The following is a 17,879-nucleotide window of genomic DNA, read 5'->3' as shown; positions in this document are numbered from 1 at the left end:
AGAGTACATGGCAGAGAACAACAAAAGAACCCAAACAGGCCCTAAAACAATTCCAGTCTTTGTGTTCCCTGGTTTCTGCAAAACCGCCTATTGTTCCAGGCTGAGGTGGCTGGGATGCGATGTGAAGCAGCTGGAGGCTCCAGCCGGAGAGGGACAGTTTCTCCAGGTCCCCAGAGCTCTCCTGGGCCTCCCCAGTAGCCGTCACTCGTGGGGAGAGGAGCAAAATGGGAGGAACGGAGTGATGCTCGAGGATGAAGCACTTGCCTGCTCTTCAGAGGAGAAACAGGCAGGCAAACGCCGAGGAGGGACTTTAATTAAATGGGTTTGTGACTGTATACTGCAGATTCAGTGGTGAAAGGAAGGGTGATAATCTTACATGAACCCCTAAACTCTTCTGTTAAGTGGTTTGTGTGCTGTTTGTGAAACCAAGCTATTGTTAACAGTGCATTTTGAACACTCCATCTTTCCCTGAAGATGTTTGTATGCTCCCAAAAGGAGCTTAGGGATGGCGTTAACAATCCTCTCAGTTGTCAGCTCACCCCTTTGTGTCATTTCGTCTGTACAGACAGGGAGACCGGTTGTTGTCACTTTAGACAGTACAGGAAATGGGAGCAAGGAAAGACTTGGAAAAACAGCATCGTCCTATTTAACAAGCTACAAAATGATGCTGTCAAGGGTTCTGCTGGCCTCTGAACCTTGATTTGTGTTCAGAGGAGGGTTGAAAACCTTGGAGCTCCTCTGTGGACACCACTTCTGACTCTGTACATGCTCTGGTTTGATTTTTTTTTTTTTTAAGCAGATAAAAAAGAAATTACAATTGACTTGTTGTTTTTTTTGTTAAGATCATTGCCCACCCCTCTCGCTACTCAGTTGAAGCCCAACACGTTGCACCCGTGCCTGACAGAGCTCCGTGTTCTTGCTGAGCGGCCCAGCACAATGAAGTTTTTCTCTTGTGGACTAACCTCTTCTGCCCTGAAGAGTAACCTTTTGGTTTTTTTAAGGGCAAGGGAGCGATAATGTTGCAGTAAAGCCTTGCTGCTGGCTCCAAGCCAGAGCTCTGGAATATTGACATAATGGTTAAATGGCTTTTTTTTTTTTTTCTCCTCCTCTCAATTCCTTTAGGGTTTGCGTTTTTTTTTCAGCTATGGTTGGTTTATTGATGTTTCTCCTCATCTGGGTACCGTTAGATCTGGCAGCTGTGGGATGGGATGTGCCCTGAGCTCATCTCAGCCCTGCTCAGATGTGCCGAGCTCTGGCTCAGGGGCAGTCTTGTGATTTAGGCTTTGGTTTTCCCTGTGCAACAGCCACTGTGTGGTAAGTTCGCTCCTTCCCCACCACAGCCCCGTCCCCCACTCGGGATGGCGGCTGGTCAGGATGACTCTCTGCTCTGTTGTGTTCTCCGAGCGCGATGTCTTTGTGGTGCTGGTGGAGCCGGAGCCAAGCCAGCCATCCGACGGCAGGGAAAAACGCTGTGGGGACTTATACCACGCTCTGATGTGGAAAGCATTGAAGCTGGGTGCTGGGAGGGCTGCAGCGAGTCCTCGTGTTGCTCAGCGGAGGCCGGGTGGCGATGCTGGAGCTCATGGGTGTTGCGGCTCGCTGGTCCTTGTTCTCCATCTGCAGAGAAGAAGGGGCGGTGGTGGTGGGTGCTGCAGCCAGGCTGGAGGAGCAGCTTGCTCAGGATGGCAGTGAAAGCATGAAATAGAATCATAGAATCATAGAATAACCAGGTTGGAAGAGACCCACCGGATCATCGAGTCCAACCATAAATAGGGTGAAGAACCTACAAAGTCTGGTGTTGATTGAAAAGCACTGCGAGGACTGAAGTGTCACAGCAGAAGCTGGGGCTAGGTTTGCTTTGCGGGATGGCAGTGGGGAGCTCTGGCTTCCTCATTGCAAGTGCTGTCATCTGAGTCACTTCTAGGCATCACGAGGCTGTCCCCGTCAGGTTTGTAGCTTCCCTTTGCTTGACTGCGATGGGGAAAACACGGACGGACTGAAAAAGGGAGAGGTGGTGGCGAGGAGCAGCTAGAGGAGGATGGCTTCTCGCTTGCACAGGCGCTGGCTGCACGCGGAGCCCTCTGGTACGTACGCCTGCATCCCAGAGAGTGCCCTGAGCCGGGAGGAAAGTGCCAGCCGTGGCCCAATGAACTATTGTGGTAAATAACAATGCAGATAAGCATGAGGAGTCTTTTTGTGCGTGTGGTTTAGGCTGGAAAGGCATTGCTCGCCTGTTGAGGGAGCATTCCTATAAGGAAAAGTGGCTTAAACTCACATCTCCAGGGACTGCTCCAGGATTTGGGAGAGGAGCGAGCTCTGAATGATCGGGCACCCATGCTGGGTGTGAGCTGGGTGCTGCTGCGGTGGGACGGTGGTGGACATGGAGCCTTGGGCTTGGCTTTCAAACCTGTCATTGCAAACAAACTTGAGGGTGGGCTGAGGGGAGCAGGAGTGACATTGCTGCGATTGGCCGTCGGGGAGTTCTGGCAGCCGAGGGACCCAGCCTCTGGCAGGAGCACGCATTTAGGCTTTTAGCACAAAGCAAATACGTGAGTGCAGATGTATTTGACACCTCCCCTCCAGTTCTCTGCCAGGGTGATCGGGCTGTTCCTGCCTCCTGGGCTGGGACCTGGATCCACTGGGCTCCCTGGCAGCAGCTTAGCGGAGCTGCACTGCAGCACCTTAATGCCATTTAATTATTTTTAATGTTAGCTGGCAAATAATAGCTTTGATTTCCTTGGTTTCTCCTGCCTTTGGTTCTCTGTGCGTGCTGATGGAGGAATGCAGCCTGTGCCATCTCGGTGCTGCAGGCGGCAGCTCTCACACCTTCCCCAGCGTCCGCTGCCCCTCGGCTGGGATCTTTACTGGTATATTCTGCACCAGTTTAATGAGTAAACAGGGCATACCAGTTTAAGTAACATGGTGTTCCACAGAGTGAGGCTCAGCGAAGAGCCCCGTGCGTCACTGCACACAATGCCAAGACTTTTTTGTGTGTGGTGCGATGGCTTTTTTGTTGCAATAGGAAATGCTTTCTGCAGAGTGTGTGATTCCTGCTGCCTGCAAGGGCTGGCTTCTTCCCTTCCTGAAATAAAGCAAAGCAGCATACTTAGTTCCTCTAATTCTCTTGAAAAATGTGTGTGCTTGCAAGAGAAAAGAGAACATGATCTGCCTTCTTGTTGGGATGAAGAGGTTCCCACTTTCAGGTTGCCACAGCTATTTTTAAGGCCAAGACCTGATTTTTTTTTTCCAATTTAGTTTGTTGTTCTGTTTTCAGAGCTTGTGCTTCTGTAGTTTCCCTGCTTTCCAAGAGAAGAGGAGGAGAGAACATAGAATCACAGAATTGTTTGTTTCAGAAGGGATCTCAAAGCCCATCCAGTTCCACCTCCTGCCACGGGCACGGACACCTCCCACTAGATCAGGGGCTCCAAGCCCCATCCAACCTGGCCTTGAACCCCTCCAGGGATGGGGCAGCCACCACTGCTCTGGGCAACCTGGGCCAGGGCCTCCCCACCCTCACAGCAAAACATTTCTCCCTAGGATCACATCTCAATCTCTCCTCTTGCAGCTCAAAACCATTCCCCTTTGTCCTGTCCCTGCCCTCTCTGATCAAAAGCCCTTCCCCAGCTCTGGGCATCTGAGACGGCGGCTGGTTCTGGTTTATAGAGTGGTTGCTGTCAGTCTCATAGCCTTGGTTAAGCGTGTCTTGTGGCTGGCAGCTGGTTATTCAAGATCCATTTTGATCCCTTTTCCAGCAGGTGGCTGGCTGAGGATAGAGGGCGTGTGTGCAGGATCCCACATTATGGAAGGATTTTCCTCTGCGGGGCTTGACTTGGCCATGCAGGTTTCTGAACTGCTTCTCTTTTAAGAACTTGGATCCCCATTGCTGCTGTGTTTGTATAGCTCTCCAGTTGAGTTCAGAGGCCATACTCGGTCTTGATGTTTGTTTCTGGCTTGTGGCGATATGAAATCTAGTGCAAGAGCTTTCTTAGAACAGTAAACATCCAGTTTTGTCCTGGGCAGTTGTTTGTTCTAGCCCATACTTAGAATCATAGAATGGTTTAGATTGGAAGGGACCTCAAAGCCCATCCAGTCCCACCCCTCTGCCATGGGCAGGGACACCTCCCACTGGATCAGGGGCTCCAAGCCCCATCCAACCTGGCCTAGGACACCTCCAGGGATGGGGCAGAACTTCAGTTGGTGTCACTGTGTTTCTCCTTTGCACGGGAAGAGCAGTGCGGCTTCCTGGTCTTCAGGACAAAGTGTCAAGTGGGTGTCAGTCCTGTTGGCTTAGAAACTAAATCTACATGCTTGCACCCTAACAATTTTCCCTTTCCTTGCAGGTTTGGAAGCTCTGGCCATGGAGCAGAAAGGCTATCGACGAGGGAGCTTCCAGAGCAGCACTAGCGACGAAGATATGCTGGAAATAGCAGGGGCATCTCTGGACTTCTCCATGACAGACGATGATCCACCACTCGACAGGGAGATGGGAGGTAACGCTCCTGCATCACTCTGCTTTCTCTTTTTCATAATGCCTTTTGGTAGGATTTCCCAGTTGCGTTATCTGTACTGGTCCCAGCGGCCTCTGCCGAGAGGGAATCACAGCACCAGTGGGAATAGTTGGTGGGATTCTGCACAGCATTGCATCCTGAGCAGACTTGTGCAGAACGGCCAAACACTTGCTCACGTGCCACACTTGACTCCCAGCACTGCTTTGTAACCAGTGGGAGGCGCGTGTTCCATGCAAAGGAGGAAATCTCCTTCAGGTAAGTGGCAAGCGTAAGAAGTGTGTGAGGGACTGTTGTGGTGGGGAGGCGCTGCTTGGCTTGCCCTACCACTGCTCATCTGTCCAGAGAGATTCTGTCCTCCTGGATCTGTCGGAGCAAGTCCAGAGGAGGCCATGGGGATGGTCCGAGGGCTGGAGCACCTCCTGTACAAGGACAGGCTGAGAGACTTGGGGTTGTTCAGCCTGGAGACAAGAAGGCTGTGGGGAGACCTTAGAGCAGCTTCCAGTACTGAAAGGGGCTCCAGGAAAGCTGGAGAGGGGCTCTGGATTAGGGAGTGCAGGGATAGGACGAGGGGAATGGGTTTCAGCTGAATAAGAGGAGATTTAGGCAAGATCTTAGTGAGAAATGTTTTGGTGTGAGTGCAGGGAGGCCCTGGCCCAGGTTGCCCAGGGAAGTTGTGGCTGCCCCATCCCTGGAGGTGTTCAAGGCCAGGTTGGATGGGGCTTGGAGCCCCTGATCCAGTGACGGGTGTCCCTGCCCTTGGCAAAGGAGTTGGAACTGGATGGGCTTTGAGGTCCATTCTGACTCAAACCGTTCTGTGATTCCTGTGGTCTCAGCCTGACATTCTGGAACTGATGAGGAGGGATTAATCTGTGTGATTTTGCTGAGCTTTAGCAAGATCTTGGTTATCAGCAAGATCTGCCTGAATTTTGTCTTCTGAGAATCATCATAAGTGAGTTTAAAACCAAAGCTACTTAGTTCTGGATAGCAGACTGCAAGTCTACATGACTTCCCATAAACCTTTTTGTCCTCTTCTTCTCTCACCCCTATTTACTCTAAGGCGATAATTAAAAAGAAAGCTGTCTGGATTTGCTTCTCAGCTATGCGATTTGGCTCCTGTCTGCCGTCACTTGGGAGAAGAGATCAGTGCCCACCTCTCTACAACATCCTTTCAGGTAGTTGTAGACAGTGATAAGGTCTCCCCTCAGCCTTCTCTTTTCTAGACTAAACAACTCCAGGTCCCTCAGCTGTTCCTTGTAAGACTTGTTCTCCAGCCCCTTCACCAGCTTTGTTGCTCTTCTCTGGACACGCTTCAGAACCTAAATGTCCTTCTTTTACTGAGGGACCCAGAACTGAACACAGGATTCGAGGTTTGGCCTCACCAGTGCCGAGTCCAGGGGCAGAAGAACCTCCCTGCTCCTGCTGACCACACTGTCTCTGATCCAAGCCAAGATGCCATTGGCCTTCTTGGCCACCTGGGCCACTGCTGGCTCATGTTCAGTCACTGTCAACCAACACCGCCAGGTCCCTCTCCTCCAGGCAGCTTTCCAGCCACTCTTCCCCAAGCCTGGAGCTGCACGGGATTGTTGTGTCCCAAGTGCAGGACCCAGCCTCTGACTTTGTTAAACCTCATCCCATTGGTCTTAGCCCATTGGTCCAGCCTCTGAGCAACAAGCACTGGTTTGCAGTTCCAAAGCCTCTGTCCATGTGCAAAGGGGACACATGCAAGATTTAAATCTTGGTCGTGGTGTTTCCTGGATTCTGTCTAACACGAAGGAAGGTGGCTGCAGAGTGAAGTGTGGGCAGTGTGGTGGTGGAGGGGACTACGAGCCCACTCCAAAACTCCTCGCACAGAGCTTAGAATAAGGCTTGTTACCGAATTTACTGCTGAAGATGTATTAATTACTTGTATGTGCAGTATTGGCTACATGGAAATAATCACACTCTGGATATTGTTGATGGAATTACAAATTCATGTTGTCTTCCTTGCTGGTGGGAATTGTTTTTTCAAGAGCAATCGGGAGTCAGCTTGTTGAAGTGAAATGTATGCTCATGTTTAATATCGAGAGAGAGGAGGAGCTGAATTTGGCACTGTTTCCCACAGCATTCTCCTAGAGAAGCTGGTGGCTTATGGCTTGGATGGGCGTGCTCTTTGCTGGGTGAAAACCAGCTGGATGGCCGAGCCCAGAGGATTGTGGTGAACGAAGTTGGGAGCTGGTCACAACCGGAGTTCCCCAGGGCTCTGTGTTTGGGCCAGTTCTGTTTCATATCTTTGATATCTTTATTCATGATCTGGACGAGGGGATTGAGTGCTCCCTCTGTCAGTTTGCAGGTGATACCGAGTTGTTTAGGAGCATTCGTCTCTTCAAGGGTAGGAAGGCTCTGCAGAGGGATCTGGATGGGCTGGATCCATGGGCTGCGACCAGTTGTGTGAGGTTCAACAAGGCCGAGTGCCGGGCCCTGCACTTGGGCCACAACAACCCCGAGCGGCTCCAGGCTGGGGGAAGAGCAGCTGGGAAGCTGCCTCATGGAAAAGGCCCCAGGGATGCTGGCTGACAGCGTCTGAACACGAGCCAGCAGTGGCCCTGGGGGCCAACGAGGCCAACAGCATCCTGGCTTGGATCAACCATGGGGTGGCCAGCAGGAGCAGGGAAGGGATCATCCCCATGGACTCGGTGATGATGAGGCCGCACTTCAAATCCTGGGTTCGTTTTTGGACCCATCACTAGAAGGATATTGACGGGCTGGAGCATGTACAGAGAAGGGAACGGAGCTGGGGAAGGGTTTGGAGCCCAGGGGTTCTGGGAGCAGCTGAGGGCCCTGGGGCTGTTTAGCCTGGAGAAGAGGAGGCTGAGGAGAGACCTCATTGCTCTCTGCAGCTCCTGGAAAGGAGGTTGGAGTGAGGTAGTCTGTGGGCTCTTCTCCCAAGGAGCAAGGAAAAGAATGAGAAGAAATAACCTCAAGTTGCACCGGGGGAGGTTTAGATTGGATATTAGGGAAAATTTTTAACTGAAAGAGTGGTGAAGCCCTGGCAGAGGCTGCCTAGGGCAGTGGTGGAGTCACCATCCCTGGAGAGGTTCAAAAACTGTGTGGCCGTGGCACTTGGGGACATGATTTAGCAAGCATGGTGGGATTGGGCTGATGGTTAGCCTGGCTGAGCTGAGAGATCTTTTCCAACCTGTATGATTCTATGATTCTGTTCTGTAGTTCTTTGCCGTCTCATATGGAAATGATTATTCTGTGGAGCTCAGCACCAGCCCTAAGTACCTGGAGCTGAGTTTAGTTTTGCTGCCAGCCTGAAACACAGCTCGATTGTTTCTGCCTTTGCTTAAATAGGCTTTTCCCATCCCAGCTCAGGGGTTTGAGTGCCTGTGGCTACTTCTGTGAAAAAACTTGGGGTCCATTCCACTGGCACACGTGGCTTGGAGTGGTGGTGGCCACCTCTCAAGGGGGTCCCTATTCCTGGTGCAGAGGAGCAGTTTCCTAACAGAGGCTGCAATCTGTGGAGACGCAGAGGGGACCCACACAGAAGTAAAAAAGGAAATTTAAAAGGAGAAGGAGTCCCTTGCCCAAATACCAGTTTTGGTTCACTCTCAAATTTCCCCTGCTGAGCACAGGAAATGTTGCTTGGCAGATGCTTGGGTGTCTGAAGATGTGGTGAATTGGCTGTAGCTGGAGAAGCAGGAACTGAGGTTCTCCCATGGTGGAGCCAGCTGGAAACCTGTGGCTGGGCCCTGCTGCTTTGGGTGCCTCGTGTCTTATTGGATGGGGTTGAGTTAGGGAGAACTTCTGGACCCAGAGTCCTCTCTAACCGCCTCCTCCAAGGCCGACAAGCTGTCCTGCAGAAGTGGTGGCATCTCAAGTGGAACTAAGAGCCACAGCTGGAGCACACAGACCCTGTCAAGTGACTAGAGGAGGCAGCGTCACCCACTGCTTGGTAGATTTGTAAATCTGGAGCGTGTTTGGCAGCCGATGCTGCTCCATGCTGCCCTCACGAGCCCTTGGCCGCTAAGTGACAGGACTGTCATGTTGTGCCACATCCCTGATGGGAATCACCAGCCTCGCCAGCTGCCAGAACACAGGATGCTTGTGCTAAAAAATACCTTCAGGTGGGATCTGAGCTGACTGAAACATTGTTCCTATTTGGAATGGGCAAGCACACACCTGCTTCCCAAAGGCTGGAGCTCTTGAAGGGCCTGAACCAAAATATGGATGTTCTGAATGCTCCAGGCTTGTTCCAGTGCAAATGATTTAAAATGGGCTGCAGCGGCTTTTCCCGCCGGCTGCTGGGCTGTTTGTGTTGTCAGAAACTCCCCATGAGTAGCACATTCTCTCGCTCTTATCTTCTCTGGGTTGGACTTCGGCATTTCAGTAACACAAGGCAACAGATAAGACGTTCCTTGACTGTTTTTTTCCCTCGTGCTGTTAAGTTGTGCTTTGGGATCAAACTTGGGTTTTTAATAAAATCCCCTGGTTGTTTTCTAGTTTTCCTTGCAGTCTTGGTACTGAGGGAATGGTTGTAGACCATACAGTGAGTGGAGCCCTATGTCCACTTCTGGAGTTCTCAGCTCAGGAAAGACATGGAGCTGTTGGAGCGAGTCCAGAGGAGGCCACGGAGATGATCCAAGGGCTGGAGAACCTCCTGTACAAGGACAGGCTGAGAGAGTTGGGGTTGTTCAGCCTGGAGAAGAGAAAGCTAGAGAGGGGCTCTTGATCAAGGAGGGCAGGGACAGGATGAGGGGGAATGGTTTTGAGCTGCAAGAGGGGAGATTGAGATGAGATCTTAGGGAGAAATGTTTTGCTGTGAGAGTGAGGAGGCCCTGGCCCAGGTTGCCCAGAGCAGTGGTGGCTGCCCCATCCCTGGAGGGGTTCAAGGCCAGGTGCATTTGTGCAGTAGTCAATTTTTTCACCTTCTTGGTTTTAAGGGATTTTAAAAGCAGCTATTTCCTTGTTGCCTGTTCTCCCGTATTGAGCAATGACTTGCAGAGCAGTCTCTGCAGACACCTGAATTTTTAGGTCAGACATGCTGACACAGCCTGACGTTTGTCTCTACCCTGTCCCCATACGCCTTGATTTGTTGTTACCAAGTTTCTCCTGCTCTCCTGTAGTCCGCCTGCTGTCTTTCAAAGCCAGATGAAGGGATTATAGACTCATGGAGTGGTTTGGGTTTTGAAGGGACCTCAAAGCCCATCCAGTCTCAACCCTCTCCCACTGGCAGGGACACCTCCCACTGGATCAGGGGCTCCAAGCCCCATCCAACCTGGCCCTGAACCCCTCCAGGGATGGGGCAGCCACCACAGCTCTGGGCAACCTGGGCCAGGGCCTCCCCACCCTCACAGCCAAACAAAATCTCATCTCAATCTCCCCTCTTGCAGCTCAAAACCATTCCCGTCATCCTGCCCTCCCTGATGCAGACCCCCTCCCCAGCTTTCCTGGAGCCCCTTTCAGCACTGGAAGCTGCTCTAAGGTCTCCTTGGAGCCTTCTCTTGTCCAACAACCCCAACTCTCTCAGCCTGTCCTTGTACAGGAGGTGCTCCTGCCCTCAGATCATCTCTGTGGCCTCTTCTCAACTTGCTGTGGATTTGGGGGTTTATCTGCTAGCCCTGTCCTTGTCTCCACTCTCCAGGCATGCCTGCTGTATGCAGTGGCAGTGGAGGCAGTGCCTGGTTTCTGTGGTGGGACTGGCCAGCTGCCCGCTGCTCTCCGAAGGATGAGATCCCTTCCCTTGGTTTGCTAGCCAGGGCTTCCACTCCTCAGCTGCACCTCTGGCAGGTTGGGTTGCACAACCCACCCACTGCAAGTTCTAAAGGGCCAGCCTCACAGATCGATCCCCAAGGTGGGAGATATCTACCACAGCTTTTTATTTCTGCCCCCTACTTCTATGGCCTCCAGACTGGGTGAGCATATCAGGTGAGACCAAAGCGAGTGTTTGCCGGGGTGTAGAGTTCCAGGCTTGCCAGACAATGTTGAAATGACAAGCAGATTGGAGCCCAGAGAACTTCATCAGCTGCACTTCTGAGCTCTGAGGCGTATTGAATACCGAGATAAAGAGAGCTTGAGGGGCCTGGAGGGGATGAGGAAAGAACTCTTGAGAATTGCCTGTGGGGTCAGGTCAAAAAACATTCCGTGCCTGCCTGCCCTCTGGAAAGACAGGGAGCAAAGAGCATTGCTGTGGGCTGTTAGGCGAGGGGAATGTCACCTGGGTAGGGAGAGAAAGGGGTTTTAGAGTCCATCTGTCCCTGCCCTACCAATATCAGGAAGCTCCATTATGAGCTTCAGCCCAGGGAAACGCACATTCGGCTTGGTCCAGACCCTTGGAAAGGTGGAAATGTGGCACAGAGTCCGTCCCAGGCTGGTGAACCAGGACTGGGGCTGGGGAACTGGACTGTTGGAGTGTAGGGCACCTGGAATTCTATGTGCACAGCTTTAATCTGCCTGACTTCTCGGTCTTAGGAGGGCAAAGAGCATTATCAGAGAGCTGTTCTCCGTCTCGCAGCTCTTGTACTGGCAGCAGGAGCTCTCTGCTGTCCCTAGGCTACGTTTGAGTCTCAGGGAATCCATTCAGACAAATAAAACATCCCAAATGCTTCCTGAGCGGCTCTGCTGGCAGCTTCACAGTCTCCATTCTGGCCCCATCGGGAGTCCCGAGCTGGGGACGCAGCATCTTCTCCTCTCGTTGCCCGCCTGGGAGCTTGAACCTCTCCCCACGTCGCTCAACTCCTGCCTCTTGCAGCGAGGTGCAAGGGTTGCCTCGTGACGGGCGCGGTGACGACACGCCAGGCGTGCGGGGAGGGCCCCAGCGCTGCTGCCAGCTCCTCTTCGCCCGCGTCCGGAGGACAAGGATGCAGCAAGTGCCGCTCTAAGACCAAAGAGTGCATGGCCATGGGATGGCCGGGCTCCCAAAGGCGCTGCGGCTGAGCAAGGGTGAGGAGAGGGCACGGGAGGCAAGGGTGAGAGTGGGTTTGTCCTCAGTGGAGCTTGTGGGGCTGAAACTGCTGGCGGCTGCTCCAGAGCCGCTGGGTTGAAGGGAGGGTCGGGCCAGGAAAGCAGCCGTTGTCTGTTGGATTTCTGCTGTGTAATGGTTGTTTACCGCCCGTCTCCCTTTCGTCTGCTACCCCCTTTCTTGTCCCAGATGCGCTGGGGTGAGGGAAGTGGTGCGAGACAGCCCTCTCCCAGGTCCCGTGGCTGTCACCTTGCCCTGCTGCCAGGACAAGCCGTACAGCCTGGTGCCTTGGCTGTATCGCAGTGGCAGCTGCCTGTAACTTTAACGAGCGCTGGAGCCAGGCAGAGCCTCTGAAGTGGAGCTTTAACCCATTTGGAGGAGAGGAGCTGCTCAAGATGCTGACCAATCAATTTAAAAAATAAACTGTGCCTCTCTAAAGGGGTTGCACTGAACTCGGTCTCTTTAGGCATTAAGTGTAGATATAGAGATCCCTAAATTGGGAATTGGGGAGACCTGTAGGCTTGTCTGGGTGGCATGGCATGACTGAGTTCATTTTATTCCTTTATTACCCCCTGCTTATCTCAGGATCCTTGATTTGCTACAAGCTGAGGCAGGAAATATGATCTTGATAAATATTTCAGGCTGTCAGCCATTTTATACTTTGCTATTGCTCCTGGGGAAACTCTGAGGGCATTTTCTCATTATCTTCTGTCAAACGGGCAGCTTCTCCATGGAGAATCACAGAGTGGTTTGAGTTGTAAGGGACCTTAAAGCCCATCCAGTTCCACCCTCCTGCCATGGGCAGGGACACCTCCCACTGGATCAGGGGGGATCAAAGCCCCATCCAACCTGGCCTTGAGCACCTCCAGGGATGGGGCAGCCACCACTGCTCTGGGCAACCTGGGCCAGGGCCTCCCCACCCTCATCGTGAAGAATTTCCTCATGTCCAGCCAAAATCTTCCCCTCTCCAATTTAAAGCTGTTCCCCCTCATCCTATCACTGCAGCTTCTCCACCTACCTGGCTGTGAAATTGCTGTGTGTGGCTGGAGACCTTGGGGGGTCCCACTTTGGGGACAGAAACCCCTGCTGCTGTACGGACGGAAGGCTTGGTGAGATGGACTCAGGGTCTGGAGAGCGGGATCGGTCTCTGAACTTCCCCTGGCTGGCCCACAGCAGGCGAGCTGGGTTAGACTGTCCAATCTGCACTTGGCCCCATCATGAGATCCCCTCTGCAGCTGCTGGTTGTGGTACGGATGGGATCATGGAATCATAGAATCACTTGCTTGGAAATGGCCTTTGAGATCATCAACTGCAACCATACCTGCCCACTACTAAATCAGATCCCTGAGCACCTCATCTGCCCAATTTTTAAACTGCTCCAGGGATGGGGACTCCACCACTGCCCCGGGCAGCTGTTCCAGTGCTTGAGAGCCCTTCCAGGAAGGAACATTCTCTAATATTTAATCTAAACCTCCCCTGGCACAACTTGAGGCCATTTCTTCTCATCCTATCCCTTGTTACTTAGGAGAAGAGCCCAGCACCCACTTTGTTCCAGCCTCCTTTCTGGCAGTTGTAGAGAGCGATGAGGATGGTGCAGGCTGAGACCTGTGGGATTTTGGGTGCTGATTGCTAGGGCTGCGATGCCCTGTAGCCCCTCTAATGCCGTGGGGCAATGCTGTGTGCCAGCTTGGTGCCCCCAGGGTCTTCTCCGTGTTGTCTATGGCAGCTTTGAGCTGGGAGGTGTTCCCTGGACAGTTGAAAGTCACTGGTCTGGATGGTTGTTCCAGAAGAGTGAGCAAGGAATGACACCGATCTTGTCATCTTGCAGAAAATAATTCTCAAAGAGCGAACGCCTGCTGCCTGCAGCACGGAGACAGGAACTGTCACTGCACTGCTAGAATCATGGAATGGTGGTTTGGGTTGGAAGGGACATCAAAGCCCAGGCAGTCCCAACCCCCTGCCATGGGCAGGGACACCTCCCACTGGATCAGGGGCTCCAAACCCCATCCAACCTGGCCTTGAACCCTCCAGGGATGGGGCAGCCACCACTGCTCTGGGCAACCTGGGCCAGGGCCTCCCCACCCTCGCACCAAAACATTTCTCCCTAAAATCTTGCCTAAATCTCTTCTCCTTCAGCTCAAAACCGTTCTCCCTCATCCTGTCCCTGCCATCCCTGACCAGAACCCCTCTCCAGCTTTCCTGGAGCCCCTTTCAGCACAGGAAGCTGCTCTAAGGTCTCCCCACAGCCTTCTCTTCTCCAGCCTGAACAACCCCAATTCTCCCAGCCTGTCCTCCTACAGGAGGTTCTCCAGCCCCCGGATCATCTCTGTGGCCTCCTCTGGACTCTCTCCAACAGCTCCATGTCCTTCCTTTACTGAGGACTCCAGAACTGGATGCAGGGCTTCAGCCCTCCAGCATGTCAACTGCTTGGTGTCAATGACAGTCTTGCTGAGGGTGTTCTCACGTGACACTTACTCGAGCTGTTGTTGACTGGGATGATGCCTTGTCTCATGCCTTGTATCAAATATCTACTTTAGAGGGTATTTGTGGCCTTGAAGAGCAGCAGTTGCCCAGATTGCTTCATACAGGCTTGCAGGAGGACTTGCAGGTATCTCCATGCCATATATGCTGTACCTGGTTGTCTGTCGTTATTGGGATGATTTATTAAAGGAAGTTTTGGTCCGTTACGTTTGGTGCACCTCCCATCCGAGGACAGGCTGAGAGAGTTGGGGTTGTTCAGCCTGGAGAAGAGAAGGGTTCGAGGAGACCTTGTAGCGGCCTTCCAGTACTGAAAGGGACTACAAGAAAGCTGGGGAGCGACTTTCTACAAAGGCCTGGAGTGATAGGGTGAAGGGGGATGGCTTTAAATTGGAGAGGAGAAGATTTAGACTAGACATGAGGAAGAAATTCTTCACAATGAGGGTGGGGAGGCCCTGGCCCAGGTTGCCCAGTGCAGTGGGGGCTGCCCCATCCCTGGAGGTGTCCAAGAACAGGTTGGATGGGGCTTGGAGCCCCTGATCCAATGGAAGGTGTCCCTGCCCGTGGCAAGGGGTTGGAATTAGATGATCTTTAAGGTCTCTTCCAACTCAAACCATTCTATGATTCTGTGATTTGTAGTGCAGTGTTTGGGATTTCCAGGGGATGACATTTGAATGGGGAAGCCTTGGACAGCATTGATGCTCATTTGTGGATTTCCAAGCTGGTGGCCTCGTAAGTGTAAAAATGTTGTTAAAACCAGTGCAGTTCCTCCAGGTCTGCCGCAAGCGTGCTCTGTTTTCTGTCCATGGCAGGTGGGGATCACAGTCTGAGTGCTCACCACTTGGGAAGGTCTCCTGGAAACTTCAGTCAACCTTTGCTTCTCGTCCCAGATGAAGCGAGGAGCCTTTGTGAAGTGGGTTGTTTTGTGGTGGTTGTCAGCTGTGTTACGTGACTCATCTTGTTTTCTTGCAGCTTTTTCTCTGCTTAGCTGCAGTTGTGCCAGTCTGGGAGATGGGCTTAGAAATCACCCAGTCATTAAGGTTGTCCTCTGAGCTCATCCAGTCCAACCATCAGCCCAGCCTCACCGTGCCTGCTAAACCATGTCCCCAAGAATCACAGTCGCGTGGTTTTTGAACCCCTCCAAGGATAGAGACCCCCCAGCTGCCCTGGGCAGCCTCTGCTTCACCCTCTTTCAGAAGACAGCACAGGTCTCTCTTGCTGTTAGATGGTAGGGTAGAAAGCAATTGTTTAAATTCCTTACTTCTCCCCATCTGAAGACACCTTTGCTTTGGTGGAGTCTACAATCTCAATCTGCTAAATGAAATATTAAACATTATCCTTCTGCACAGGAATTCAATGTTCCTGTTGCCCACCACCTTTCAATTTTGACTGGATTTTAGATTTTGCATCTTTTTTCTTTTGGATGACTAAACTCTTAGTGTATTACAGAACCAGGATTAGATTCTGGGCTGACAGTTGGACTGGGTGATCTCAGAGGTCTTTTGCAACCTTAGTAATTCCATGATTCTGGATTTACTCTCCTGCCCAAGTCTGAGAAACCAGCTTCCCTGCTCCTTTCACCATGTGTGCGCCCTGGGCAGCTCTTTGTAGCTGGAGGAGGAACACGTGCAGTGGATGTTCTTCTAGCAGGGGGGTCACCAGCAGCAGGGACTGGAAGGGACTGCAGGGCAGTGATGGAATCCTCATCCTGTGTTTAAAAGATGGGCAGCTGAGGTGCTCAGGACTCTGGTGCAGTAGTGGATGGGTTTGGCTGGACTTGATGATCTCAAAGGTCTTTTCCAACCAAACCATTCTATGATTCTATGAGTATGGGAACCCTGCAGAGGGGGCAGGGTCTAAGAGGCTTCAGTGTGCAGTGGATTGCCAAGTGAATGAGCTGTGACTTGAAGGCCAGGCTTCCTAGTTCATGTGAGAAACGAGGTACTGAGGACTTCAGTCTCTTCCTTCCTTCTCAGAGATTCTGTCCTCCCATTCAGGTTGCTGCTGGCTGGCAGCTGCCTATGGAGGTTGCTCGCTGTGCATCTTAGCTGGCTTGCAGTACCGTACTCTTCTCTTTTTCCAACCATCAATATTATCTTATAGATGGATGTTTTAAGGTCTTTAGAGCTGAGATGTCAAGGAGTTCATTCATGCTGCTGTGCAGCTTGTTGCACAGCTCCATTCTCTGCCCCCTCCAAATGCTGCGTGCGTCTGGCTGTTCCGCTGGCTTCCCAGACACAGGAGATGGAGGCAAGGCTGTAGTTGCAAAGGAGGGGTTATCAGCTGCATCCGTCCCTCCTTCATGGTTGATTGTTGCATCCTTTCCTCCTCTTCCATTTCTTAGAAGAAAGATCATGCAAAGGAAGGACATGGAGCTGTTGGAGAAAGACCAGAGGAGGCCACAGAGATGATCCGAGGGCTGGAGCACCTCCTGTACGAGGACAGCTGAGGTTGTTCAGCCTGGAGAAGAGAAGGCTGTGGGGAGACAGGGTGTTTCTTGGAGTAACCCATGGAATTTTTGCCTTTTCAGCATGTGGTGACTTTGAAAGAGAAATACATGGAGTGATTCCTGAAGGGTTCTGTTGTTGTTGACTTGGAGCAGGGGCCTCAGTGCTTGTGCAAGCGAAGGAATGAAGCTTGGGCTGAAGTACTGAGAAAAACTTGTTCCACATCAATCAATCAGTCAGGAAAAGTGCTTGATTTCTTTGGATAAGGTTTAGAAGACCTTTGTTTTGATTTTCCCCTTGATGTGTTTCAATACCTTCTTCAAGCCCTAACCATTCCAAGATTCCATGGTTCTATGGTTTAGCTCCAGAGGCAGCTCCCTGGCTGTTTGGTTCCACTGAAATCTGTGTTTTTCCCACTAAGATAGTGTTAATTTTTGGTTGTTCATGGGGTATTTTTCCCTTAAATGGGGAGAAACTAAGAAATGTTCCTTTTCCCCTCTCAGGATTTTCCTCATATAATGGAGGAGGGATGAACGGCACAAGCACAATGATGGATTTCTTGGAGGAACCTCTTCCTGGTGTGGGGACCTACGAAGATTTTAACACTATCGATTGGGTGCGAGAGAAGTCCAGGGACCGGGACAGGCACAGAGAGGTAACATTTCTTACTCCTGGCTGGCACTGAGGGCAGAATAATGAAATTGCTCGAGCAGACCCTAGTTCCAATTGCTGGACTAGGGAGGTGTTCCCTGGAGAGACACCTAAGGCAGAGGGATTGCCCTTGGCATGGGAACAGAGAGCTTCTGCACAGCATCTTCAGCTTGAGGAAAAGGAACATTAAACTGAGCGTGCTACAGTTTATCAGTTGCTGCTTCTCTTTTGAAGGCTTTTATGTATTTCAAAAGCTTTACTAGATTGGGTACACATCTTAATTTCTTTAATGGCACAGTTTCTCGTGCCGTTTTCAACTTGCTCAACTCCGAAGCGTAGCAAAACATGCTCTCCTCCTCATGGAAGGGGCGTGCGTTCTCTGGAGGAATTCCATTGCCATCGTATGGTTCATATTGGGGAACTTCAGCCCCCAAGATACCGTTTATTGAGAAAGAAATTGAATTATTTCTTTGCTCGTGCAATTGTGCTGGTGAATGATGCTTTTTCTCTTGGAACCGCAATTGTGTTTCGCATTTGAGAGAACTACATGCAATTCTTCCAGAATCCTTTCCTGGTACTGTACCACAGTCTGCGATCAAAGGGATCTGCTTAAAGAGCAAAGGGTGCTTTAAATAAAAGGACTCATGTCCCCAGTGTGCTCCTGATTCACCAGAAACGCTTGCTGGAGAAGAGAAGGCTGTGGGGAGACCTTAGAGCAGCTTCCAGTGCTGAAAGGGGCTCCAGGAAAGCTGGTGAGGGGCTCTGGATCAGGGAGGGCAGGGAGAGGATGAGGGGAAACAGTTTTGAGCTGCAAAAGGGGAGATTGAGATGAGATCTTAGGGAGAAATGTTTTGC

At 51.7% G+C, this 17,879-nt stretch overlaps 1 protein-coding gene across 8 annotated transcripts in view; it reads left to right on the top strand.

Moving 5' to 3' along the window:
* LOC138726235 (H(+)/Cl(-) exchange transporter 5) overlaps positions 1-17,879 on the top strand; it is a 48,492-nt gene that overhangs the window by 10,673 nt on the left and 19,940 nt on the right. For 2 of the 8 annotated variants that reach the window (XR_011338396.1, XM_069867801.1), the window contains exons 1-3: positions 1,781-2,084; positions 4,341-4,490; positions 16,877-17,028. Coding sequence is in view for 7 of the 8 variants with exons in the window: in XM_069867801.1 (XP_069723902.1) it covers positions 2,039-2,084; positions 4,341-4,490; positions 16,877-17,028 (348 nt within the window). In the remaining variant the exon portion in view is untranslated. Of the gene's footprint in view, positions 1-1,779; positions 2,085-4,340; positions 4,491-11,348; positions 11,430-16,876; positions 17,029-17,879 lie in introns of those variants that run through there. The other 6 variants (XM_069867803.1, XM_069867802.1, XM_069867807.1 and 3 more) reach the window with 4 other exon arrangements.

The sequence above is a fragment of the Phaenicophaeus curvirostris genome, chromosome 13 (genome assembly GCF_032191515.1).
Source record: "Phaenicophaeus curvirostris isolate KB17595 chromosome 13, BPBGC_Pcur_1.0, whole genome shotgun sequence".
Taxonomy (NCBI): Eukaryota; Metazoa; Chordata; class Aves; order Cuculiformes; family Cuculidae; genus Phaenicophaeus; species Phaenicophaeus curvirostris.
This window is presented reverse-complemented; position numbering and strand designations above follow the sequence as displayed.